The 26253-nt window shown below is 37.5% G+C and overlaps 2 protein-coding genes across 3 annotated transcripts; one reads left to right on the forward strand and one right to left on the reverse strand.

Annotated features, from left to right (window-relative positions):
- Positions 1-222: 222 nt before the first annotated feature.
- On the reverse strand, positions 223-14243 carry LOC134797071 (thioredoxin, mitochondrial). 2 transcript variants are annotated; one of them, XM_063769294.1, is made up of 4 exons: positions 13682-13816; positions 10814-10944; positions 7122-7286; positions 223-715 (listed from the first exon to the last, which is right to left on the reverse strand). In XM_063769294.1, exons 2-4 carry the CDS (start codon positions 10937-10939, stop codon positions 584-586), a joined length of 423 nt encoding a protein of 140 aa, XP_063625364.1. In that variant the 5' UTR covers positions 10940-10944; positions 13682-13816; the 3' UTR covers positions 223-583. The 2 variants fall into 2 exon arrangements, with proteins under 2 accessions (XP_063625364.1, XP_063625363.1); XM_063769293.1 differs by lacking the exon at positions 13682-13816 and adding an exon at positions 14142-14243 and having other exon boundaries at positions 225-715.
- LOC134796854 (uncharacterized) lies at positions 1034-6062 on the forward strand. Its single transcript, XM_063769062.1, has 2 exons — positions 1034-2029; positions 4968-6062. The coding sequence occupies exons 1-2, from the start codon at positions 1210-1212 to the stop codon at positions 4979-4981; spliced, it is 834 nt and encodes a 277-aa protein (XP_063625132.1). The 5' UTR covers positions 1034-1209; the 3' UTR covers positions 4982-6062.
- Positions 14244-26253: the final 12010 nt, after the last annotated feature.

Below are 26253 nucleotides of genomic sequence, written 5' to 3' on the forward strand. Positions count from 1 at the left end.
AAGTGATTAAACAAACGAACTTTGATAAAGACGGCATTTTGGAAATATTTGCAATAACATGATACAACCACGAAGAGCTGTAGTTTATTTTATTTTTAACCCCTAGCCACCCACTAAAGCGCTACAGAATCAGCAAAAAGAAATCAGCTTTCGATTATAAGTTATAAGGTATTTTCCTACTAGTCAAATCAGTTTCTTTTTTAGAACTGTCATGACGATTGCTAATATGGAATTTACATGAAACACACAATGCCGTCACGGTCACCTCACCTACTTTTTATATTTCTATCCGATGTATTAAATTTAACTTGTGTTTAAAAATAATTGCTATATATGTATGTTTTTCTAATAATTATCTGGTTCTTTATTCCATGCATGGTGTGAAATAATTTATTTTAGATACAGTCAAATACCCTATTCTACTAATGTGACAAAACCCCTAACAAGTAAAATATCTAATATTTTGTAAGCTTTCGTCTCTCTTCTCTCGGTCCCAGGACTATGTATTATTTATTCTATCCTGCAATAAAACAACAGGGTTTAAAGTTCTCCTCCCACACTCCATACTTAACTGAGCAGATATTTACGCGCCATCTTTCTTTTTGCCGGACATCCGGTCGATGAGGTTGGTGATCATGTCGGCATCGACTAGGCCGATGAATTTGTCCACTATAAGGCCGTTTTTGATCGCTATAACTGCAGGTACTGCTTTTACCTGTCAAATAATAATCCGTATAAATTTGTAAATCAGATTTTAGTATTATTCTACAACAGCCATTCTCTAAGTGTGTTCCGCGGAACCCTAGGGTTCCGCGACACCCCTGCAGGGGTCCCGCAAGAATTTAGAACACTATGCTTTAGTCGTCTCGAAAAATTGTACTATGCAAAAAACACATTTCTAAAAACTATTGTTTTATTGTAGGGTCCCATCAAGTATTTCGCTTTCCAAAAGGGTTCCGTCAAAAAAAAAGATTGAGAACCGCTGTTCTACAATAAAGCCATATGATAGTAATATATTATTGTAGTATTTTGGTAATGTAGGTAGCTCGTAAAAATATGTCAAATGTCAGTTTGCCGTGAAATACATGACCGTTACGTTGCTATCCGAGTGTTTTAATCCTAATTAAATCCCAAACACAATAATTGGCGACGAGAAGTACCTAACGCGTTATAATTAGTGATAAACTAGTGGAATAATAGTTAAAAACGATGGCGGCGAGCGCTAACGTGATTTATGGCGGCAATCTCACGTTCGACCACAACGCGCAAGAATGGAGGATTTTTAAGGAGCGGTTTGAAGCGATGTGTTTTGCAAATGATTTGACGGAAACCACCGACAAAGCGGGCACAAAGCGGCGTTCCATACTCCTTACGACGTTGGTGGAAGAAACTTACCGCGTTGCAAAAGATTTGGTGTATCCAAAAACGTTGAACACCATTGTATATTCTACCCTCCTTGAAAAGCTGGATGCTCATTTTGAGTCACCTAGGTGTTCGTTTGCTGAACGATATAAATTTTATAAAGCGGAGCAACGGACCGGCGAAGATCTGGGGGAGTGGGCAGCGCGAGTGCGAAGTTTGGCACAGTTCTGCGGGTTTACGACGGAGCTCGATACAGCGCTGCGGGATCGTTTCGTTCTCGGGCTCGAGAACGCTAAAGAACGAGAGAAGTTGTTTGCGGAGAGCGTGGACAAGCTGACCTTTAGCAAGGCGTTACATCTGGCCCAGGCTACTCGCAGCGCCCGGCAGGGCCTGCAAGCGACCGGCTCGGCCAGGCAGACGGGGGGAGCCAGCGGCGGCGAGGTGTTCGCGGTGCGCGCGGGCGCCGCGCGGTCCCAACCAAACAACTCTAATAATACAAGACAAGCCTGTGCAGTATGCGGATACAAAAACCATACCAAGGACAAGTGCCGTTACATTAATTACTCGTGTAAAAAGTGCAACACTAAAGGACACCTAAGTAGGATGTGTAAAATGAGTGATAAAAAGTTTAACTTCATTGCTGAGGAAACCGATGACATACATGAAGGTATCGTAGATGTTTATTTATATAGTATCAGATGTGATAACGGGGAGCCTATGCAGCAGGTGGTGTCGATGGCTAGCGAGAGCGTATTATGCGAGGTAGACAGCGGAAGCGCTGTTTCAGTGCTACCTGTTAGTGTTTATGACGCTTTATTTAAAGGAAAATATGCCTTAAAGAGATCCAATGTACGATTAAACTGTTATAATGGTAGCAAAATATTTCCTTTAGGCCGAGTTTTATTACCGATTACTTTTGAAACTAGAACAGAGGAAATTGACATGTTTATTATCGAGGATACAGCGGATCAGCCAATTTTGTTAGGAAGAGATTTCATTACCAAGTTTGATTTACATCTGTGCAGTAAGAATTGTAACCATTTGAATAGCGAGGATGACGTCATCCGGTCATTAAAGGATAAATATTCGAAAGTTTTTTCTAACGAGTTGGGCAGGTTTAATAAATATAAAATAAATCAAAAACTAAAAGAGGATGCGCAATTTAAATTTTTTAAACCTCGAACCGTGCCCTTGGCCTTAAAACCTAAAGTCGAGGAGGAACTGAACAGATTGGTTGATTTAGGTATTTTGGAAAAGGTTAGTCATTCCGATATGGCTACACCCATTGTCCCTGTTTTACGCCCCGACGGCAATATACGAATTTGCGGTGACTATTCCGTGACCTTGAATAAATCATTGTTTATCGATAAAGCCCTTGCTACACGGTCGCCGACAAGCCCCCAGTCCGCGTGGACTTGGTCCGTCCCGGACCGTGTAGACAGTTGTTTCCAACAAAATTTGACCAAAACTGACCAAGGACAGACCAAGGTCAGACGGTTAGAAGGCTTGTCGGCGACCGTGTAGCAAGGGCTTAACTATCCATTGCCGCGTATCGAAGACCTATTTTCTAGGTTACATGGGGGGGAAGAATTCTCGAAATTGGATTTATCTAGGGCATACAACCAGTGTGAGCTGGATGAGGCATCAAAGAAATTGACGTGTATAAACACACACAAAGGGCTTTATTGTTACACACGCCTCGTTTTTGGCTTATCCTCTGCGCCGTGTATTTTTCAGCAAATTATCGAAAAATTACTTTCGGGAATCGACGGAATTTGCATTTTTCTCGACGATGTACTTATAACTGGACCGACCCGAAAAATACACGTCGAGAGGCTCGAGCAAGTCCTTAGTCGACTTAATGACGCCGGTTTGTGCTTAAAACAGGATAAATGCGAGTTATTTAGGAGTTCTGTGGAATACTTAGGGTTTGTAATCGATAAAGATGGATTACATAAATCCAAAAATAAAGTTCAAGCCATTCTTAATGCTAAAAGTCCGAAAAATGTATCTGAGCTTCAATCTTTTCTAGGTTTGTTAAATTACTATCGGGCATTCGTACCTAATGCTTCGGGTATTTTAAACCCGTTGTATGCGTTGCTAAAAAAAGATTGTAAATGGTATTGGGGCGTCGAGCAAGAGGAGTCATTTCTGAGAATAAAAAAGGAGTTAGCGAGTGAGCGAATGTTAGCACACTACAACCCGGATTACGTCACGATTTTGACCACGGACCGGCGGCTTTAGGGGCTATTTTAGCTCAAAAACAGCCGGACGGCTCCGAGCGCGTTGTCGCTTACGCCTCCCGCTCGCTCACGCCTAGCGAAAAAAACTATGCTCAGATACAAAAAGAAGCGGCATCATTAATTTTTGGAATAAAGAAATTCCATTATTATTTGTACGGCAGATCGGTGCCTTTTGTTTTAAGAACGGACCACAAACCCTTAGTATCAATTTTCGGATCCAAAAAAGGTGTTCCCGAATTAGCAGCAAATCGGTTGCAGCGTTATGCTATATTTCTGTCGGCTTATAACTATGAGATCGAATATGTAAAAAGCGAACATAACGTTGCAGACTACTTGTCTAGGGCCACACTGGATGAAACGCAAGGGTGTCCCGAAGGAGATATAGTTGATCGGGCAACGTACATAAATTTTATATCTGATTCATTGAAACCAGTTACCGCGAAAGATATTTGTTTAGCAACAAAAAAAGATGCGGTATTGTTGCGCGTTAAGTCTTATATAGAAAATGGGTGGCCACGAAAATTGAAGGATAATGACTTAAAAATGTTTTTTAACTGTCGTACAGAGTTGACTTTAGAAGAAGGCTGTATTTTGCGCGGCCATAAAGTTGTCATACCTTCAATTTTCCGGGAGCAACTTTTGAATGAGTTGCATGATTCTCATCTCGGTGTGGTAAAAACTAAATCGGAAGCTAGAAAACGAATGTGGTGGCCTAATATAGACCAGCACATTGAACAAAAAATTGGGTCACGTAGCGTGTGCATTACACTAAGAAACGCCCCGGCGCGGTCTCCGCTAGTTTCGTGGCCGTACCCGGCACGCTGGGAGCGTGTAATGCCACAGACGGACACCGCTAGTGTAATTATGAAATTAGCAGACATGTTTAGTAGATTTGGACTTGTTCGCACCCTGGTTACAGATAATGCCTCAAATTTTTGTTCTACGTTGTTTACAGAATTTTGTACGTTAAATGAAATTAAACATATAACTATTGCACCTTATCACCCGAATTCGAACGGCCAAGCCGAAAATAGTGTAAAATTCGTAAAAAAAGGCATAAAGGCAATACTTGCGCAAAATCCTTCTCAGTCTAGTTTTAATATTAAATTAAGTAAATTATTGTTCGACTATAGGAACTCGGTTCATTGTACTACTGGATTCTCACCGGCTCAGCTGTTGCTAGGCCGATCGTTACGCTCTCGACACGACTTGCTGCGTGCGCTGCGCGGGCGCGGTACCGACGGCGACGCCGACGCTAGTGCTCACGCCGGCGCCGACGCCGACGCCGACACCGACACCCAAGCTCCTCGCCATCCGTTGTCATTGGCTTCCTCGGCTAATCAAAATGTTATCTCCAAACAGATCTCACAATGTAAACAATACGGCGGGCAGAGAAAATGTAATTTTAAAAGGGGTGATAATGTTTTAGTAAAATCATTTTTTAAGAATGGTACGAAGTATACATGGAAAAGAGGTACGAGTACTATTGAGAATAAAGTGGGATCCAGAATGTATATCGTAAATATAACGGACTTGAAAATAAAAGTAAAGAAACACGTCGACCAATTGTTACATTACAAAGGCTGTGACGACACCAACGAGTCCGATTCCGAAAGCGACGTTCCGACATTACAAAACGACGACGACGACGCCCAGGACGACAACGTCGAGGACGCGCAAACCGACGTACCTCTGCCTGAAGAGCAAGAAGCTGTCGAGCTGGCGGAGGGCGGCGTGTCGAATCCCCACGAGACGTCTCCGGACACGTCTTTCGAGAGTGTCGCTTCATCTGTCAGCTCTCCGCAGAGACAATCAGTACAAGAGAACACAGATACAATAATGTCGTCAGATTGTCCGTTGGAGGTTATGGAGGCGGACGACAACGGTGTTGAGCCTGACGCTCCGACTGAAGGTCATGGCCTAGTCGACCTTGACAACAGGCGACAACGGCCAATAAGGAGTACTAGGAATAAGGAGATTAATTATAAAATTTAATGGACCTTAAAATAAAAAACGATTGTAGTAAGTAGGTAATTAATGTATTCTCTAGTGATTAAGTACTAAAACTGTTTTTGTTTTAGATTTTTTTTGTAACTTATCGCTTGAATCCTGCCAACCGAAACTGTACTATTATGTCTTTCAATTGGGTTGAAAATTGCATAGAATTGAAAACTTAAGACTAGTATCATAATTGATGGGGGAGGGTATAGAAGGCGATAGGTATGTCCTTATTATTTGCTAGCTTTTTTGGCAATAATTTATTATTGCTTATTATTTTATTTTAAAATCTAAATAAGTACATTGTTTGGATAAATATTGGTGGAGGGATTGTAGTATTTTGGTAATGTAGGTAGCTCGTAAAAATATGTCAAATGTCAGTTTGCCGTGAAATACATGACCGTTACGTTGCTATCCGAGTGTTTTAATCCTAATTAAATCCCAAACACAATAATGATATACCTATTAATAATACAAATGGGAAAGTAACTCTGTCTGTCTGTCTGTTGCCTCTTCACGCTTAAACCGCTAAACCGTTTAGATGAAATTTGGCATGGTCCGGGAAAAGACATGATAGTTTTTATCAACCATTATTAACCCACGCAGATGAAGTCGCGATAGTACTAAGGTACAGAAGACTCACTCTCTAACAAAACGCGTCTGTTACGATCAGGACAGATATGGCCGCTAGGTGGCGACAGCGCCACTCGCGGCTTATGGCTAGCCACCAAAATTGGTGTGGAACGGATGTACTTGTAGCTACCTGTTGCAAAGCGACGAAATCGCCGAGTGAGCCACGCCTGGTCGCGGGCAGAAGCTAGCAATAAATATTTTTTTATGCTATTTATTTATATGAGCCTAGAGTGCACTGCTGGGTAAAGGCCTCCCTGCTCCCTTTTCACGTATCCCGGTCTTGACCCGTCTCCCACCAATTCCTATCAGCGTCCGGGTCATCTCTCCCAAATAATATATATAGCCATATTAAATGTTCTATGTAGGACCTAGCTTGGACGAGACGAATGCTGCAGGGACTGTGTTGAAAAATGTAACTTTATTTGCATGATCACCCATCATATTCGGTCACTATCCGGTATCCGGCCTATCCGGCCAATTTTTTAATATCCTTCCGGCTACCGGATAGTAACATTGCTTGCTTTCGGAGTAAACAAATTGGATTTCAGAAACAGTCACGGTCATAATCGTACATGTTTATTATTTTTAAACGATTTAATCATTCCACTGACTTGTACGCGCACTCATTTCGAACCTAGAAATGTGTCCGCGTGAACGTTCACTAAATTCCGCCGGCGGAATATTCGGCGGCCGGATACCGGATATTCGGCCTGACCGTCGACCGAATTTCCGGTATCGGGCCAAACAACTATCCGTTGCTTCTCTAATTCACACGTATAAAAGTAAATAATTTAGGAAGAAGGCAAGCTGAAGAACGGGGCCATCTTAGGCACCTAGCCACTACCTACACTTAGCCATCTAGGGGCACACACTCGACAAACTCACCTCAAACGTGTGCACCAACTCGGCGTTGTCTTCAACGTCCACCACAGCCAAGTCCAGGTTGCCTAGTGGCTCAATCAGCTCTCGAAGTTTCGGAGTGAGTATCTTGCACGGCTCGCACCATTCCGCATGGAAATTCACTATTACTGGTTTGTCGTTGTTCATCACCTGGAAAAAAATGATTGGAATTAAGTTTATGGTGCGTTTTAGACCTATGTTCCTGATATTTTTCTATCGAGCGAAAATTGTTTAATCAGGTTTCCAATAAATGAAATTACTAGAAAGAGTAGAGAGAGGCCTCAAGATTGCTATAAAATTTTTTTGGAAACTATCATGATCTTTTTCCAGGCATATAGTACGATTTATCGACCGCATACGCGCCACTAGAATTTCAACTTTAGCATTCCGATTTAAGATTCAAATTAGATTGCACTTTCGGGAAATCTGACTTGTCTTCAAATGAATCATCAAAGCTGGATTAATTGGAATATATCTGGATTTTCGGGAAAACCTTGTAGATTGGTGCGAAAAGGGTTAAGTTGGTAATACGATTAAAAAAACTGCCAGCTGGACCCACTGCACCTTGAGTTAACACGTTCCCTGTCCACCCGGGCAATGTGGTCCAATGTGGGGTCATGAAGTTCAGGAGTCCGTGCTCCCACTATGGATTCACAATTTCAAATGACTTGGACTCTCACTTCAGACAAAAAAACTTTTATGTCTGAAGTGAGAAGACCTGTAAACTTAAGAGAAGCAAAGCAATAAGCCCCTAAGTCACGTAATAGGGAAATTCTTGTACATTAGAGACCGATATTAATCTATTTTAGTACACCCCCTCCGATTTAACGACGTTTGCACGCCCCATCTAGTAAATTAGGGAACACGACCCATATTGGCATTCCTCCAATAGTAATGGGTATATTTTTATCTTTGCTCCCAACTTTGGTCTGATCATGGCCACTCATGGCTTGACTTTCGTTCTCAATGAAACTAAATAAAAACCGGACAAGTGCAAGTCGGACTCGCCCACCAAGGGTTCCGTACTTTTTAGTATTTGTTGTTATAGCGGCAACAGAAATACATCATCTGTGAAAATTTCAACTGTCTATAGCTATCACGGTTCGTGAGATACAGCCTGGTGACAGACGGACAGCGGAGTCTTAGTAATAGGGTCCCGTTTTACCCTTTGGGTACGGAATCCTAAAAACTACGATGAATGAAATCAATTCGTTAAGTGAACAACTTCGTTCTATTTGTCTATTTGCCTCGCTATCACTCGAATAAGCAATAAGTGATATAGCGAGGCCGATGACAAAATTGGATTTTTCGATTTTCGCGGTAGGCTCTCAGCCCTCAGAACGTGTCAATCGTCAGGGAGGTAGAACAAGATTCGTGACCTTCCGTTGTCATTCCAAGAACCTACACATATACGGCCAACGTAGCCTAAGGTACGCCATTAACCCATTTCCAGGCCTAGTACGATTTATCGACCACATACGCGCCAATATAACTTGAACCTTAGCAATCCGATTTAAGATTCAAATTAGATTTAACTTTCGGGAAATGTAGCTTGTCTTGAAACGAATTATCATAGCTGGATTAATTGGAATATATACTTGGTCAAGCAGATATTGTCAGTAGAAAAAGGCGGCAAATTTGAAAAATGTAGGCGCGAAGGGATATCGTCCCATAGAAAATTTGAATTTCGCGCCTTTTTTTATTGACAAGATTTGCTTGACCGTCTATATTAGATTTTTTGGGAAATCCTTGTAGATTGGTGCGGCCTGGAAAGGGGTTAAGCGTTGGATACAGCAAACGATATTAATATATCGTTCCATCCACCTAATAGCAGCTTTGCTTACATTGGCGTACGTTAGCAAAATATTGAAAATATTCATCAAAGATTGTTTATTAAACCGATCGATAGTGAGAATTTTGTACGGAGTACTATTATTTACCTAACCTGTACCTAATCTTGAGAGTACTTATAAGATAATTTTAACATATGCCGACACATTTATCATATCATCAAAGGACAACAGGTAGCAACGTTATCTATTACCGTATTTAGTCGGGGTTGCCCTAAAATATTCTTTCATAAATCTTAGTTTATGAAACAAATATTAGAATATATACTATTCAAAGCGGGTGGCCCTTATCACCAAAGGTCATTCAAACCATTAAAACTTTATTATCTCAGCTTATCATCGTATTAATTAATGTTACATTGACACGAGAACACTTTGCCAAATATAACTTGAATATCACCAAGAACACGCGTTGTACGAAAATTTTTTTACCTATTCTAGTCTCAAAATGTTTTTGCAAATTTAAACCTTATTTATGAACACCGAAGTTTGAAAGTTCAGGGAAATGCGTTTAGAGTCAGACCTGCATGACATAATTTCATAAAAGTATGATGTTTAAAATAACACTTGCACAGTTTGTGCTATCAAAATAGCTGCCGAGTTAGCTTGGTCTGACTCTACCTAGACCTCGCATTGTACAGTCGACGTCAAAGATATGTTTACACTTTTGCACCTTACTCCCTTGTAATAAGGCGAAAAATGTAAACATATCTTTGACGTCGACTGTACGTCGACAATGTCGACATCAATTTTTTTTTATGTTTGACGTCGATTGTACGATAATTCTATTATGTTTAAAATGTTTACGTAAATTTAAACCTTATCTATGAAGGCCGAAGGTTGAAAGTTCAGTTAACATGCGCAACGGCATTGCACTTGGCATCACGTTTGCTAAAATTATTGCATGACATCTGTATATTTGGGTTTCTACTGTGCTTTGTAAATGACGCGGGAGCATAGAGTGAGAAAGATAACTGTGTCGATACAAAGTTTGCTGGCGATTGGCCATGAATTACAGTAGCATATTTTTATGTTTATGAGTATGTAACTCGACATTAATTCTTTTCGGCAAAGAGTAGGTAACAATAGAAGAGTTTTCTAAGTGATGTTGTTTGAGAAACCAGTTACCACAAAACATATTATGGCGTCTTATCTACTTCGACTGTCAAGCTCGGGGCACGATATTTTCTTAGACCTTACAACTCTACTAAAATCATAACCCTTTGCACCGCATAAATACCGACAAGACAAACTCCTAATTGTTCTTAAGGGGCTACCCGCGGTTTTCATAGGTTTTTGACAAGTTTTGAATCGTATTCTCCTACATTTGCACTAGGTACAGATAGAATTATAAGACAAAGTACAAACGGCTATCAGTTCTTCAATCTTTTATCTCCATTTTTGTTTACCGGATTTTGAAAGAAATTAATACTTACTTATTTCTAAATGATTTTTTTAAACATTGTTTAAAAAACACACTTTTTCGTACCTTGATTGCCGTGAAGGATCTTATACGAAATCTACATATTTGGGTTCGTTTTTGGAGTCTCGTAAAACGTGTTAAAAATTTAATTTTAAACTATTAATTAACACAAACGTTATGGCCAGTTTTTCGGCCTAAATATTTTCTGTCCGCGTATCCTTTTGGTTCTTGGGTAATAAAAAAACCCATGCAAAGTGGTATCGTACCTTGTTGACGAACAACTCATTGTTTTTGACAAGTATGGTATCGTTCATTGTTGTGGAGATGGAGCGACGGGCTACTGTTCCCAACCCGGCACCCTTTCGGCCCTAAGGTAAACACGCCCCTGCGAGGAGGTATCGTACCTTGTTGACGAACTCCTCGTTATTTTTCACGAGTATGGTCTCGTTGTGTACGATGGACGTGGAGATGGAGCGACGCGCCGCAACTCGCAGCGGCGAACAAAGCCCGCGACTCAGCGCGGACGACATGGTCTCTGAAACACAGAAATAAAAAAAATCCTGAAAACCAATACGGTCAGTAGAATATGTATAGCGGAAAGTAAGCAGTCTGTTGGTCGTTTGTCGCGTTCATTCAGCCCAAAGGCCATCGTCATGCAATTATATTCGAGGCTAATAAACTCGCGAAGCCATTATAAAGGGGTTGGTCGATTTCGCTGTCCCACGCACACATCGGATCGTGTGAATCCACATCTATGTAATAGCCGCGAAAGAGTGTATTGTGTTTTTCAAACAGGTTGAGTACGGTGACAGATGTCATCTCATTACAATTTAGAGAGATTTTGCGTTTTAAAGTTATACACTACCCAAGTACCTAAGCTGTTTGATGGGTCAAGAAAAATTTGTTCATGCTAATGGCATTACATTATGGAAAATTTTGAAAAACACTTTATTTTACTTTCACTCTGGCAATTCTGATGTAACTCGTTTTTGAGCACAATTAGCCGCAGTGTGTTAATACCTAATTACACACATAACTTTGCAAATATGCATTTACCAAGACAAGACAAGAGCAAACTCATTAAAATGCTGGCAAACCACATTACAACTAATTTGCATTAGCAATAGACCACTTCCTACTAGTAGTACTAGTGGAGGTCATGTATTATTATTGAACTACATATTAACACATGCTAACATGTTTGACTACTTTTGTATTATTTTTTTAGTGTTTCATTCTAAACTTGGTGCATGGAACACTTATGGGATCACTTTGATGTCCATACTTTTTTAACTTTTAACAGAATTCCCAAATTCTTTATACTGACAGACACAATGCACTGGTAAAACTATTGAAGATAGGACCTTGAAATTGGAAACATTTTCCTCAAATGTAGAACTCCACTAAGTCTAACTAAATGTAACTACTTCTGTCTGCACATAGTGCACATAGTCGGGAGTGGAGGCTAGTAAGAGTAGTAAGCTAAAAATAATAACAAATTTGTAAATATGTAAAGTGTGAATTAAGATGAAAACACAATGTTAAATAATTTGCATACAATCGTTTGTTACTAGAAAATATTAATCACCAACTCAGTTAGATATTAATGATCCAGTGACTCTCACGTGACATAGACATAAGGAATCACATGTAGGTATATAGTTAAAATATAAAACTAAAATATAGCAAGATATTCTAGCTTTCACTAACATAGGTACAGTCAAGTTCATCTGTTTGTAATCCAACTATGTGATCACAAGTTTTTTTTACAAGTCAAACTAATTACTACAGAAAAGTTATTAATAAACAGTAAATTAACATCACTAACTCATTAAATTCTTCATGTATCTCGCCTTGCCATAAGTAATATAAGTATTTTTAAACAATTAATAAGATAACATAAGAATTGTGAATGTTATCTATTTCATTGTGATGATAAGACAATACAGTCAGTCTCTCCAGAACACTTATAATTTATTTATAGTTGGTTTAATTCAGATAACATCTATTAGATATCTAACAGATATACTATAGTGGTTTCTCCAGCTGATTATTTTAATTAGGGGTGATCCATTAATTACGTCACACGAATTTCTAGGTTTTTTGACCCCTCCCCCCCTCCTTGTCACATTTGGTCATATTTGGCAAACCCCTCCCCCCTAGTGTGACGTCACATTTTTTCTACGAAATCGCCAAATCGAATTAAGTAAGTACCTAAGTATTATTAATATTTTATCAAAATATTTTTGACGATATAAATATTAGTAATTTCATAACCCAAAACTGCTTAGGAAAGAAAATTATACAAATAAAAACGATTATCGTTTTAAAAACTTGTTATTTAAATGTACAGCGAATAAAATAATTTAAATAAATTTTCGGTTACTGATGAATTTAAAGTGACGTCACAAAGTTTGTGTCTCCCCCCTCCCCCAAGTCACAATATGTCACATTTTCTTGACCCCCTCCCTCCCCCTAAACGTGTGATGTAATTAATGGATGACCCCTTAGTTTAATTTGACTGACTAGATTATGTAGTATAACACTTTAAACACTCGCGTTTTGTACACATAGTCACATAATTAGAGAATAATTAATTATGAATTAATGTCATTAGCAGGTCTAACGCAATTAAATTTCATTATTTTACTTTTTTTTCGTCTTCTGTGACCTTACCTATAGTCTGTATCTTTACGTATTTAAATAAAAGTAAAAAAAATCTAGTTCAAATGGCTCCTTAAACGACGGAAAAGATGAAATAATGAAATTTTATCATGATAGACCCGTTATAGATTATGTAGTCTTAGGAATTTAAAATGAAGCACCTACCAAGCTGAAATGAAAATCGTCGTTGCGCTTTTCAAAGCTGATATGTGTTCGATTTTTGATTGACAAATAGTTACCTAGAAACAAAATACATAAGGTATTAATTCATTTGATTAAGATCTCGCACATATATGATTTGGTAAGCGCAACGACGAAATGAAAAATGTAGTTAAGAACATGAAATAGCAGGGAAATATATATGGCACATCCATTCTAGTATAGATCATTAATCATGCAGTTTGTTTTAAAAGAGTGACTTCATCATTGTGAGATATGTATGGTACAGTAAGAAACATGTATAGGTACACATATTGAACCTTATTTCAAGTTAATAAGGTAAAAGATCGTATACCTATTTACGATCACAACTTAAGTTTTACTGAAAACATGCACACCAAAAATAGTCTTATATAATGAGTAAAGCCAACAGGGATTGAAGCACTTACCTTTCTTAGTTAACAGATCCCAAACGTCTTATTTTAGTAGTTTCAAGAGGAGTCAAACACACATGAGCGACGCAGTACGCGCAACCAACAACCACACTGGCCAGCAAGAACGACAGAACAGCGAATCTAAACACGAATAGTCTATCGTAAAAATTGGCAGAACTATTGCCCTCCCCTTTTGGCAAAGCTAATAACACAACTGTTATCACTGCCGACACTGGCACCGCGATCTTCCCGACGTAGTGACCCGTACGCACCGACACCCAACACAGCATAAACGTTACAAACCAAATCACCGCCAAACAATATACCCCTACGCCAAAACTAGACATCTCTTATAACATTACACATCACAATAGTTAGTCCAGCATGCGATAGATGATAGATGTAGTAATAGGTCAGTAGATAATGATTTTAACAAGGCGGTTAGTACTAGTTTTCATGTTTTAGCGATAAAAACCTTGAATAGACGAATTCACAACAAAAAATCCGTGCGTCACGTTCACACACAAATTTGACAGATGACTGAGAATGACGGTGACGGTGATGAAGCGACGTGAAGTTGACGTGAAGCGAGGTCACGGACGTAGAGAGTAAACTGGATAGTGTACACTGGCCAAAAAGTGTGTCCACATGAGAGGTCAAACCTGAGCCCTCCATCTCTTTCTAATTAGGATGACCATAAGTCATATGAATGTGGGATATTAGCTTAAGATGGAATGTATAGTTTCGCCAGGATCTTTTCTCATTCGTGCATAATCAGAGAGAATCATACTGTATTTTCCCTAATATGCTAGTATAATTGCCCCAGAAAAGAGATGGATATAGTTTTTTTTCTCTTCTGTAAAACGCTTCACACAACCTTACTTAATTTAGTCGTTATAAAAACTGTTACAGATGGGATGGGCGTATTGAATCGCGATCATGGTCGATTGTGAGGAAGGTGGTCCGCCGTACGTCCATTAAAAAACACAGCTATATTTAAGAGAGAGCGAGACAGATATCCAGGGTGGGGTAAAACGTTGTACTAGGTAACTAGGTAATTCGCAAATCGTGTCGATTAAAAACACTGCCTTCGGTCGTGTTTTAATTTATCACCACTCGTTACGAATTTAATTCCTACTTTCAACACTTGTATCGCAAATATCTTTATATTAATACTATACCGATTAGTTATCGATACTAGTCATTTTGTCAAGCCCTAGCGTAGCGTAGCGTAACAATTTATGTTTATACACGAAATAATCCTGATTATTGACTAAAATAATAAAATATTAGCACACAACGAAATAAAAACTTACATTTAACTGTGTAAACTGGCATCTTACACTATTTGTGACGTTCCACGGGAAAAGGTACCTTATGAGGGTTTCTAGTTTCGGAGATATGAAATGTTTTGTAAAGAGGTGAAAAAATGCTCAATATTTTTTTATTGTGTGACCTTAATGCGTAACGTTTGTTTACCTGTTTTTATTTTTGTTATAAGTTAGTTATAAGCCTAGTAATGTCGTCTCAGAGTTTAGTAGAAAAGGTACCTTATGGAAAAAAGATTGAAAATTCCCAAAAAAACTAGTCAATACGGGAAAAGAAGTTTGGTAGAGAACTGTATTAGCATTCTGCAAAACTAATTTGATAATTTCAGTTCTGGTTGGGGCGCCTCGCAAATATTATAACCGTACATCGACCGACATTACAAATCCAAGTAGCCTGCTATTATACCAAAGTTACTCTCGTCAAGTCTTTCTTAACTAGAATAATCTTCATTTGGTTTGGTCGCATGCAGTAAATCAGCCATTGGTTTGCTGAAAAATGCCAATACCCGACGCATTACCTTATGGAATATCTGAGGTCATTGAACCTCAATGCCGCTTATCTTCAATAGCAACCGAAATATATTATTGATAAGAAATAGACGATTTATACCATCTTAACCCCAAAATATTATTAGTTTATCCTAACTGTTCCATCATCATCATGCCTCATCATGTAACTTAATCACAAGGTACCTTTTCATTACATACAAATTATTGGTCTTTTTTAAGATTATTATGACGAAGAACTAATTAAATTTGGGGCAGTTTAATGTAAATTAATATTTTCTATTCATAAAAGATAAACTGTAATATGATTGATATTTTGTAGTGATGTATTATTAGATTTATTTCCATAAGGTACCTTTTCGTAAATGTATGGAGCAAATACTGTTATTGTTATGTAAGTTTAAAGTGGCATAAGGGGTTAAATATAGTATTTAGTTGGGGTTTTAGGACTTATTTCATTTGAATGACAGAATTTCTTTCATATGTGCTCAGAAAAATTGATTGTGTGTCACATTAAAAGTAAAAATATTCAATTTTGTGATTTTATATGAAAAAGTCAGAAAATACATTTTCACCTCTAAATCGGTATTGTTTTTTGCTTAAACTGTCTGTCAGTGTCGTTTTCTAATAGATAAAATTTAAATCTTGAGAGCTCATTGCAATCAATCGTGAAAATGAAATAAAACTTTATTTTCAAGAGATTGGCTAGTATACACATAAATCAGTCGATATCAAAAGTTTCTATTTGCATTACAGAACAAGTCGCAATATTTTTTTAATCTCAGATATATAAGGTATTATTATTTGTAGTCAACTATGTAACTTACTTCAGGAACATAGTTTTTTAGGCGGCTAAACTTAAAACTTCTCTATCGTAAAGTTGCTCATTTCACAACATTATTTTCAAAAAATCATATCTCTGTAACTACGCAACCTAGAAGGTTGATCTTTTGTGTTATCGATAGCTTATTTATTGTAGATTACTGGGGTATGCATAACTCCATACCCGCCATAAGGTACCTTTGACCGTGGGACGTCACATTTATGCTCCTCATAATTTAACAAAATACCTATCACTATCAATAATATATAATATATGGTAATAATATATGGTGTGTTCATATACGTGATGACTTCCCTTTTGCATACTTAAGCTATTCTTTAAGCGTAAGCGTCATCGTAGATCTGTGATTGCAAGAAAATTTTCAAATCTGCCGCCTTTGTATACTGACGGAAATGTGTGTCCAACCTATATATAATCGATTGCATATATATAAATAGTTAGAATTAACGTTTCAGTAATTAAATATTATGTAAGTATAAATATGAGTCTGTAATGTCTAAGGACTATGGATTTAATTTTTGGCAATTATATAGCTCTCATTACATGAATCGAATAATTAAACATGCCGAAATAAGTATATCTTTATTTATTTATTAGTATACTATTTAGGTAAACTTATTTTTACATTAAGTACGTAATAACAATTCTGTAAGACCGATCCAAATAGTACCGACATCATAGTCACCCTGTTTGGCAATGTTTTCTTGTATTGTACACGTGTGTGTGTGTGTGTGTGTGTACACGAAAAATACGTCATCAAGTTGGGGATACCAATTAATATTCAAAGTTACTACAATTTCTACCATATTCAATTTAATTTTTTTTTGTTGTGCACATGCTTGGTTTAATCAGTTAATAATATTGACATCATAATAATTAACAAATTACTTAAAAGATATCAGAACTGCAATCGGAATATAGCATTAAAATAGTATAAGAAGGTAATTACTTTCAGTAGTATATTAATATAAATACTGCCACAATGGTATCTTTTTTACATTGGCAACATGTGCGAGTGAGACACAGGGCTCTGGTTTTTCTATCTCATGTGGACCGTTCTCTCTAGTCTGGTACGAACAACTTTCTTGCTCGGTGATAAGGTTCAATTTAGTATGACAAAAAAAGTGACAACTCGCTTCCGATTAATATATAACTTCCTGAGGTTCCTGAGCGAGGTTTGACTGTCGGAAATTGACATGTCAAAACTTTAGCGCATAGACAATGTTATTTTTTAAGCACTTGGCGTATCCAGATCACGGACGTAGAGAGTAAACTGGATAGTGTACACTGGCCAAAAAGTGTGTCCACATGAGATGTCAAACCTGAGCCCTCCATCTCTTTCTAATTAGGGTGACCATAAGTCATATGAATGTGGGATATTAGCATAAGATGGAATGTATAGTTTGGCCAGGATCTTTTCTCATTCGTGCATAATCAGAGAGAAACATACTGTATTTTCCCTATGCTAGTATAATTGCCCCAGAAAATAGATGGATAAAGTTTTTTTCTCTTCTGTAAAACGCTTCACACAACCTTACTTAATTTAGTAGTTATAAAGTTATAAAAGCTGTTACAGATGGGATGGGCGTATTGGATCGCGATCAATGCGATCATGGTTGATTGTGAGGAAGGTGGTCCGCCGTACGTCCATCGTACGTATTGGGTGAAAACCAGCGTAGTGTCTTACAGACACTGCTTATGCTGAGCGGCATCCTATTTGTTGTATGTTTACTGTATTCTTAACTTTATGTTGTACTTAACGTAATCTAGGTATGTTTTTGTACGCCAAATAAATATTTTCTATTTCTATTTATTTCTATCAAAGACAGCTATAAGAGAGAGCGAGACAGATATTCAGGGTCGGGTAAAACGTTGTAGTTGTACTTGGTAATTCGCAAATCGTATCGATTAAAAACGCTGCCTTCGGTCGTGTTTTAATTTATCACCACTCGTTGCGAATTTAACTCCTACTTTCAACACTTGCAACGCAAATAAATTTATTTATTTATTTATTTGCCCACTGGTTATCGATACTAGTCATTTTGTCAAGCCCTAGCGTAGCGTAACAATTTATGTTTTTACACGAAATTATCTTGATTATTGACTAAAATGATAAAATATTAGCACACGACGAAATAAAAACTTACATTTAACTGTGTAAACCGGCATTCTACACTATTTATGCTCTTCATAATTCATAATTTAACAAAATACCTATCACTATCAATATCATACTCATGGTGTGTTCATATACGTGATGACTTCCCTTTTGCATACTTTAGCTATTCTTTAAGCGTCATCGTAGATCTGTAATTGAAACAAAATTTTCAAATTTGCCGCTTTTGTATACTGACGGAAATGTCGGCTCAACCTATATAGAATCGATTACATATATATAAATAGTTAGAATTAACGTTTCAGTAATTAAATATTATGTATAAATATGAGTCTGTAATGTCCAAGGACTTCGGGTTAAATTTTTGGCAATTATGTAGCTCTCATTACGTGAATCGAATAATTAAACATGCCGAAATAAGTATATCTTTATTTATTAGTATACTATTTAGGTAAAGTTATTTTTACATTAAGTATGAAATAACAATTTTGTAAGACCGATCCAAATTGTACCGACATCATGGTCACCCTAATCGTCATCAAGTTGGGGATACCAATTAATATTCAAAGTTACTACAATTTTTACCATATTCAATAATCAATTTACTGTTTTTTTTTGTTGCGCACATACTTGGCTTAATCAGTTAATAATATTAACATCATAATAATTAGCAAATTACTTAAAAGATATCAGAACTGTAATTGGAATATAGCACTAAAATAGTATAAGAAGGTAATGAATTTCAGTAGTATATTGATATAATTTTTACCACAATGGTATCTTTTTAACATTGGCAACATGTGCGAGTGAGACACAGGGCTCGGGTTTTCTATCTCATGTGGACCGTTTTCTCTAGTCTGGTCCGAACAACATTCTTTCTCGGTGATAAGGTTCAAATTAGTATGGCAAAAAAAGTGACAACTCGCTCCAGTTTAAACAATATAACTTCATGATCCAGATTAGTCAATTTTTCGCCAATCTGATTCAATTACCCGATCGTATCAGGAGGTGCGGACGCAAATACCAATTTGGCTCGCCGAATTCAACCACCGATAATGACCGATATTACCGATAAAATGAGGTGCGGACGCAAGCATACCAATTTGTGAGGCCAGTATTTTCGTTCTGGGGCATTTTTTTAATTTAGAGGGTTCTAATATCACAAAATAATCACCATAAATCATGAAGAGAGCTCATATAGAGCCATCAACATGGGAGACACTAGCTGGTGACCGTCCACAGTGGAGGCATATTGTGCAGACGCAGGTGCGTGAATTTGAAGCCAGGCGACGCACAGAGCTCGACGTTAAGCGTGACGAGCTAAAGGGCATACCACCTGTGGCCATCACGTACATATATCGGAGGGGTGCTGACCTGCAGCGAATGTGGCCGCACATTTGCTGCAAAGATTGGCTACGTCAGTCACCTAAGAGCACACCAGCGACGCTCGCTCTCAGCTGTAGCATAGCAGTCGCTGTAGCCGAAAACGGCTAGGAGGAGATGATGATGATGATAGATCTAAAATTGGAGATTCACGCCAATTACATTTCTGATCAAATCGACCGATTTGATCAGTCCCGTCTGGATACCACTTTATAAGAATATATATACTTGGTCAAGCAAATCTTGTCATTAGAAAAAGGCGCGAATTTCAAATTTTCTATGGGACGATAACCTTTCGCGCCTATATTTTTTAAATTTGCCGCCTTTTTCAACTGACAATATTTGCTTGACCAAGTTTATAATTAAATTAAACGGTAAAAAATTCTAGAATTAGAAATTTGTGTATATTTTCAGATTATTTATAATTATAACATTATTATAACAAATCTAACATTTTCTTGGGTACGTCATAGACAATTTTAATATTTTTGGCGTTTAGTTATGTGATTTGAACTGGGATAATCGTAATATATTGTACTTATTATACTTTTTGGATAATCGTTCTTGGTAGTCAAAATATTTCTATTTAGTCTTTTTATAACTGCATAAAAACATTAACATTCACGCCGCGTGCGTTTCTCGAAAATGAGGCGCGGAGGGCTGTGTTCAGCGTTGAATAAAAAGTATAAATAATGGAGGTACAGTTCTTGAAGTATGGAATGTTTGATTGGAAATATCCTCCTCTTTCATAATATTAATTTTGGTTTCTGAAACATTCATACTTTTTGAGATATTAGGGAAATAAAAAATATCTACATTATAATTTGATTGTTCAATTCTCGTCACTCAAATGATCTAAACAAAACGCAATCAAGTTGGCATCTTGACAGAAGAGAGATTGTCCATGGATTGTCTTGTCTGTTTATTTCTGTAAGTTGTCATACTTGTCAACTGTGAATTTTCTAGTGCTGTGTGTTGCTGTCAATTTATAGAAAGGTGAGTTATTTTATTAGATTTTCTTTAGAATATGCTTTATTTATAACCTAATACGTTGCCTACCAACTTGTACTTTTAGGTTCCAGTATATTTCAGTATACATCAGGCGCCAAACGTTTTTTATAACCGTAAATTTCTAACGCCATTTTCCGCTCCGTGCTCGAGTTATCACAAAAGTATTTTTTTCCTATTATCGAGCCGAGACAGGTTGTGTAAACTTGCACAAGTGTCGAAAATGTCTAATAAGCGACTAGGAAATAGTAATGTAATTTCTTGTCTATTATATTCGCGTGGTTTTGTTGCAAAATATTTGATGACTAATCCCGCAAGTGAACAAGGCCTATTTAATTACTCTCGCGGGCGGAATGAAAGGCCAGACCGTATACTTGTATTGTTGCTAAGTCAGTGACCTAGTGTAGACATCGATTGGAGGTAAATGGCAGGTGCTTGAAAGGGCACGGACTAGCCCTTTATCATAGGACCTGTCTACGAAGTTTATAGTACTGGAACAAAGTTTCAAGGTTGCACATAGTAGAGGATTGTTTATTTATTCAGATGGTACAGATGAATTACTTGCTAAAAGATTCCCAGGGAATTTTGTATGTTTAAAATTATTTCCTGATGGGTGTTATTATGTTCATTGTTTTGTTCTGTATGTGATTTACCTCCTATTATCAACGAAATGATGTTTGTTGCACAGTAACTGTTTATTGGTTCACACATGTTTAAATATAACTTAAAAAAACAAACTTTTGCTATGCTGCTATGTAAAATATCCTCTAGCCGCCCATACGTCAAACCTTGCCAAGCAAAATGAAATTTTATTTTGCCAACATAAAGTTCAAATTAGAATGGAACAGGAGACCTTTTTATAGGTCTCTGGGCGGCTAGAGGATATATCTCAATGCTCCTTCCTTCAAAGCTCTAGAAGCAATTGTTTTATTTTCAGATTAGAACCTATTATTTAATAAAGGTTCAAAATTAAATTTGCGTGTAATTATTTACACTGAGCCTCATTTTGACTAATGTAGCAAATTTATAGTGTAATTTTCATCTTGAAATAAAGAAATCTAATCTAATCTAATCAAGGCTATTTATGTATATACTAACAAAAATGTTTTACTATCAAGTGAGGTCAACCTGGTCAGGTTGAATATCAGTGATACAGTGATACAGTGATACAGTACTTTATTGGTAAAAGAAATATATACATTTACACGTCATTTTGTTACTTAATTACTATTTACATTTTACTTATTATAGGTACATATGTGTATACAATTTACAATATAGTTAATATAATATTTGGTACAGCGCTGGGTCAATGATCTTACCGTATACTACTTAGTAAATTCATCGATGCTGTAATAAGCTTCATCTAAAAGTAACATCTTAAGTTTCTTTTTAAATATTAAATCTGTTTTTGAGTCTTGTATCTCATTCGGTACTGCATTATATAGATTTGGCCCCATGATACTGAGTGACCGTCGCGATTTGGCGAGTCGGCGTCTAGGAGTAATTAACCTGGGTCGCCTGCGCATTTGAGACCCACTGGCATGAGTGTTAGATTTATACATATCTATATTCAATCTTACATGCATGCATGCCGTGAGTATATATATGCACGGTAAAGTGAGTATCTTATGTTTTTTAAACAAACTCTGTGCTGGGTAGTCTACAGGCTTTCCATCGATTATACGCAGGGCGCGTTTTTGCATCCTGAATATTCGGTCGCGCTCAGCAGCCATGCCCCAAAGATCCACACCCTGCAATAAAATCGAGTGGAAATACCCGTAGTATGCCGTTTTTAGGTTTTCAGCAGACAGACTGGGTGCTATTCTGGACAATGCGTAACACGCGGAGGCTAATTTGTCACATGTTGTCTGTATATGTGGGGCCCAAGTCAGTCCGGAGTCAATTTGGAATCCTAGGTACCTCGCGGAATCAACTTGCGGAATTTCGGTGTTATTTAGCACAATATTGAGATTAGGTTTGTTAGTTTTTTTTAATTGGAAATGCACTATACTAGTTTTCTCTAAATTTAATAGCATGCCATTGGCGGAGAACCATCTTACCATTTGACTTATGACATTGCAAAGTTTAGATTTTAAGCTCTCAAAATCGTTAGCATTGACAATAATACAAGTGTCGTCGTATCACTGAACGGCTTATATTATATAAAATGTCTTGCAAAGATCATCACTAAATACCGATCTTCAAACCATGATGTCATACAGGGTGTGGACACTGTGTCACCAACATTAGCAAAGCTATTGACCTGTGTTGATGTAACTTTAGCTTGTAACTTATGCTAGTAGTAACTTCATTTAAACTCCACACTGATATAATAATAGTTACCTATTTGTTTTACAAAGGGGCAAAGTTGTTATTTAACCTCTCATGCTAATATTGATAAACGAGGAAGCGAAAGATTCCAAAATAATTGATTCCAACGCGGATTAAACAATTTTTTTCACAAAATTTTTCACCACACCAACACAAGGCAAATACTAACTGTAAAATATGAAAAAAAATTAAGCAAATCAATTCTAAATGAATATTATTGAACATTGATTATTCAAAATCACCCTTTAAAAGTCAATCCTACCAGCCAACATAAGGAAACTCAAAATTTGCATTTGATTATTTTGCCCCACATGCGGATAAAATGCAACTTTCTCATCAGTTTTTGAACCATCAAGAGAACCTTTACTAGCTGGTGTAGTGAAAAATGTATTTTAAGCAAGTTCCTTTGTCTTTGCCTGCAGTGTATATTATCTCATATGTAAAGCAATCTTGAATTTAACTGCTTTGTTTTTAATTCAATTTTATACTGATGTTAACATGTAGGCTATATTGAAGTTGTACTATGGATCAGTCTTCATATAATAATAATAATAATTCAGCCTATATACGTCCCACTGCTGGGCACAGGCCTCCTCTCATGCGCGAGAGGGCTTGGGCTATAGTCCCCACGCTAGCCCAATGCGGATTGGGGACTTCACATACACCTTTGAATTTCTTCGCAGATGTATGCAGGTTTCCTCACGATGTTTTCCTTCACCGAAAAGCTAGCGGTAAATATCAAATGATATTTCGTACATAAGTTCCGAAAAACTCATTGGTACGAGCCAGGATTTGAACCCGCGACCTCCGGATTGAAAGTCGGGCGTCATATCCCCTCGGCCACCACCGCTTCTTAATGAAAGAAATTGCCTGTTGTTTACATTTTATCTAATCAAAATTTTTCCTTGAATATGGATTGGTCATGTACTAAATAAAGGTTGTTCAGTATATTTACTTACTTGGCTGGCACGATGACCCAATATGAGTCTTGGCCTCCCAAGAGCATGCCACTGTTCGGTTGGTCCAGTTGGTCGACCCAAGTAGGCCCTTTTGGCTGCCCGATTTCCCCCCATCCTTTCGAGGTGGCCAAGCCATGTTCAGAAAAAGCTATGTATTTTCAAAATGGCTGAGAGTAAAGAAAAAGACAACCTGTATATTCTTTACAACAAAACATATAACTACAGGAATACCTACTTACGTTAAACTAAATTATATGAATGAATTCTTTGATCACAAATGTTAGTGTTTATTTTCATAAATGTTTAATGTCTCCAAATACTATAAAGAAGTAAAGTTCATACCATTTACTCAATTGCATTTGCTGATTAAATTCGACAAGCAGAACTTGTTTAATTTTTTTCCTACAGTTCATTGTCAACTGATGGTTGTGTGAGATATGCTTGTATCAAGAATAACAAGACACATTCTTTCTTGTCTTAATAACTACTGGTTGGCCTAGTTTTCTGACCTGTGGCAGTAGCAAGCACTAATTTGAAGAAAAAATAAAGCCCAACATGTTATAGATAGACCATTGAACTGTGATGCTAAAAATACTGCATAATTTTAAATGTAGATAAGACACAGTAATCGCAATCTCGCCATATGAACTTTAAACCCAATTGTTACTCCCTTAAGCCCCGTCTCCATATCGCGCGGCAAACTATCGAACATTGAAAACGATCAGATCGAGTTGGCTCGCGAGCCAGCCCGGTATGCATTGCGCGCGGCTGCCTCGCGAGCCAATGTTCGATAGTTTGCCGCGCGATATGGAGACGGGGCTTTAGGAGTTTAATGTCAAAGAAAGTGCATTGCCATTATTGCATCCGTTTCTATTGTTGTGTATTTTTCCGCCCTGTCACTCCTCTTTGACGCATTCTTTTAATAGTTTTACCCGACTACGGCAACGCAAAACGAGGGTTATGATGGCCGGTATCATGGTATAATAATATACTCCGCCTGGTACTCCATTCCGAGATTCGCGTATGACCTAACTGACACGCGCCTACGTCATCATGCTGTTTACAGGTTCTCAAACTTTGAAATGTGGGAGAATTTTAACCAACGGTGAAAATTATTTTAACGGCATTAATTTTAAGTTATTCATGTAGAAACATAGTAAAATAAAACAAATCTAATGTATTAAATTAAACTTTATTTATCTATACAAGACAAACGTTTAAAAAACGAATTCACAGTTACACATTAATTACCAAGCTTACGACGTGAAAAGTTTGGAAAACACTGCGACTGCTGACACTGAGCGAGAAGGAAATAACAATTAACACGCGTTCGACAAGGATGACGGTCAGGGCATGAAGTTATCTAGATCCGAATTGTCAAATGTGCACAGCGCTATCCTGTGTTGCCAGTAGTATAAACAGAATTACCCGAAAGTCTGAAATTTCTTTCGTGAATCGGAAGATATTGCTAACGAGTAATTAAAAATGACGTGTTATTGTAAAATTTAAGCTAAAATACATATAAATGAAAATTATAAAATTATAAAGAAATATTTTAACTTATTAACCATAGGTATATTGTACCCATGTAACATGTTATGTTGAAATAAAGTGGCAATGTTATTGTGACGTAGGCCCGTGTCACTCTGGGAATGAAAGACCATGTTTTATTAGACCATGGCCGGTATATTCACTGTTGTGCATGATACCTATCATAATCTTAATAACCTTATTTTTAGCATGCCATACAACCTTAAGAGCGGTTTCGCACTACGTCCGATCCGAACCCAATCCGAACATGTGAAAATATGGTCCGTAGTAGCCGTAGAATTATTTCTATGGTAAGTTACGCACTAGATCCGATCTCCATCATCCGATTTCTTTCCGTCATTCAACGTGTGCGGTGCGTAACATGCCATAGAAATAGTTCTACGGCTACAACGGACCATATTTTCACGGGTTCGGATCAGATTCGGATCGGACGTAGTGCGAAACCGCTCTAACAATTGCAGAACCCAGTGCTCTTTAATCGTACATCCATCCATTAGGAATCAATATAATATGTCTTACTTATAAATCCGGAAGTTCTCATTGTCAATTGTCATTTA

This window comes from Cydia splendana, chromosome 14, assembly GCF_910591565.1.
Source record: "Cydia splendana chromosome 14, ilCydSple1.2, whole genome shotgun sequence".
Taxonomy (NCBI): Eukaryota; Metazoa; Arthropoda; class Insecta; order Lepidoptera; family Tortricidae; genus Cydia; species Cydia splendana.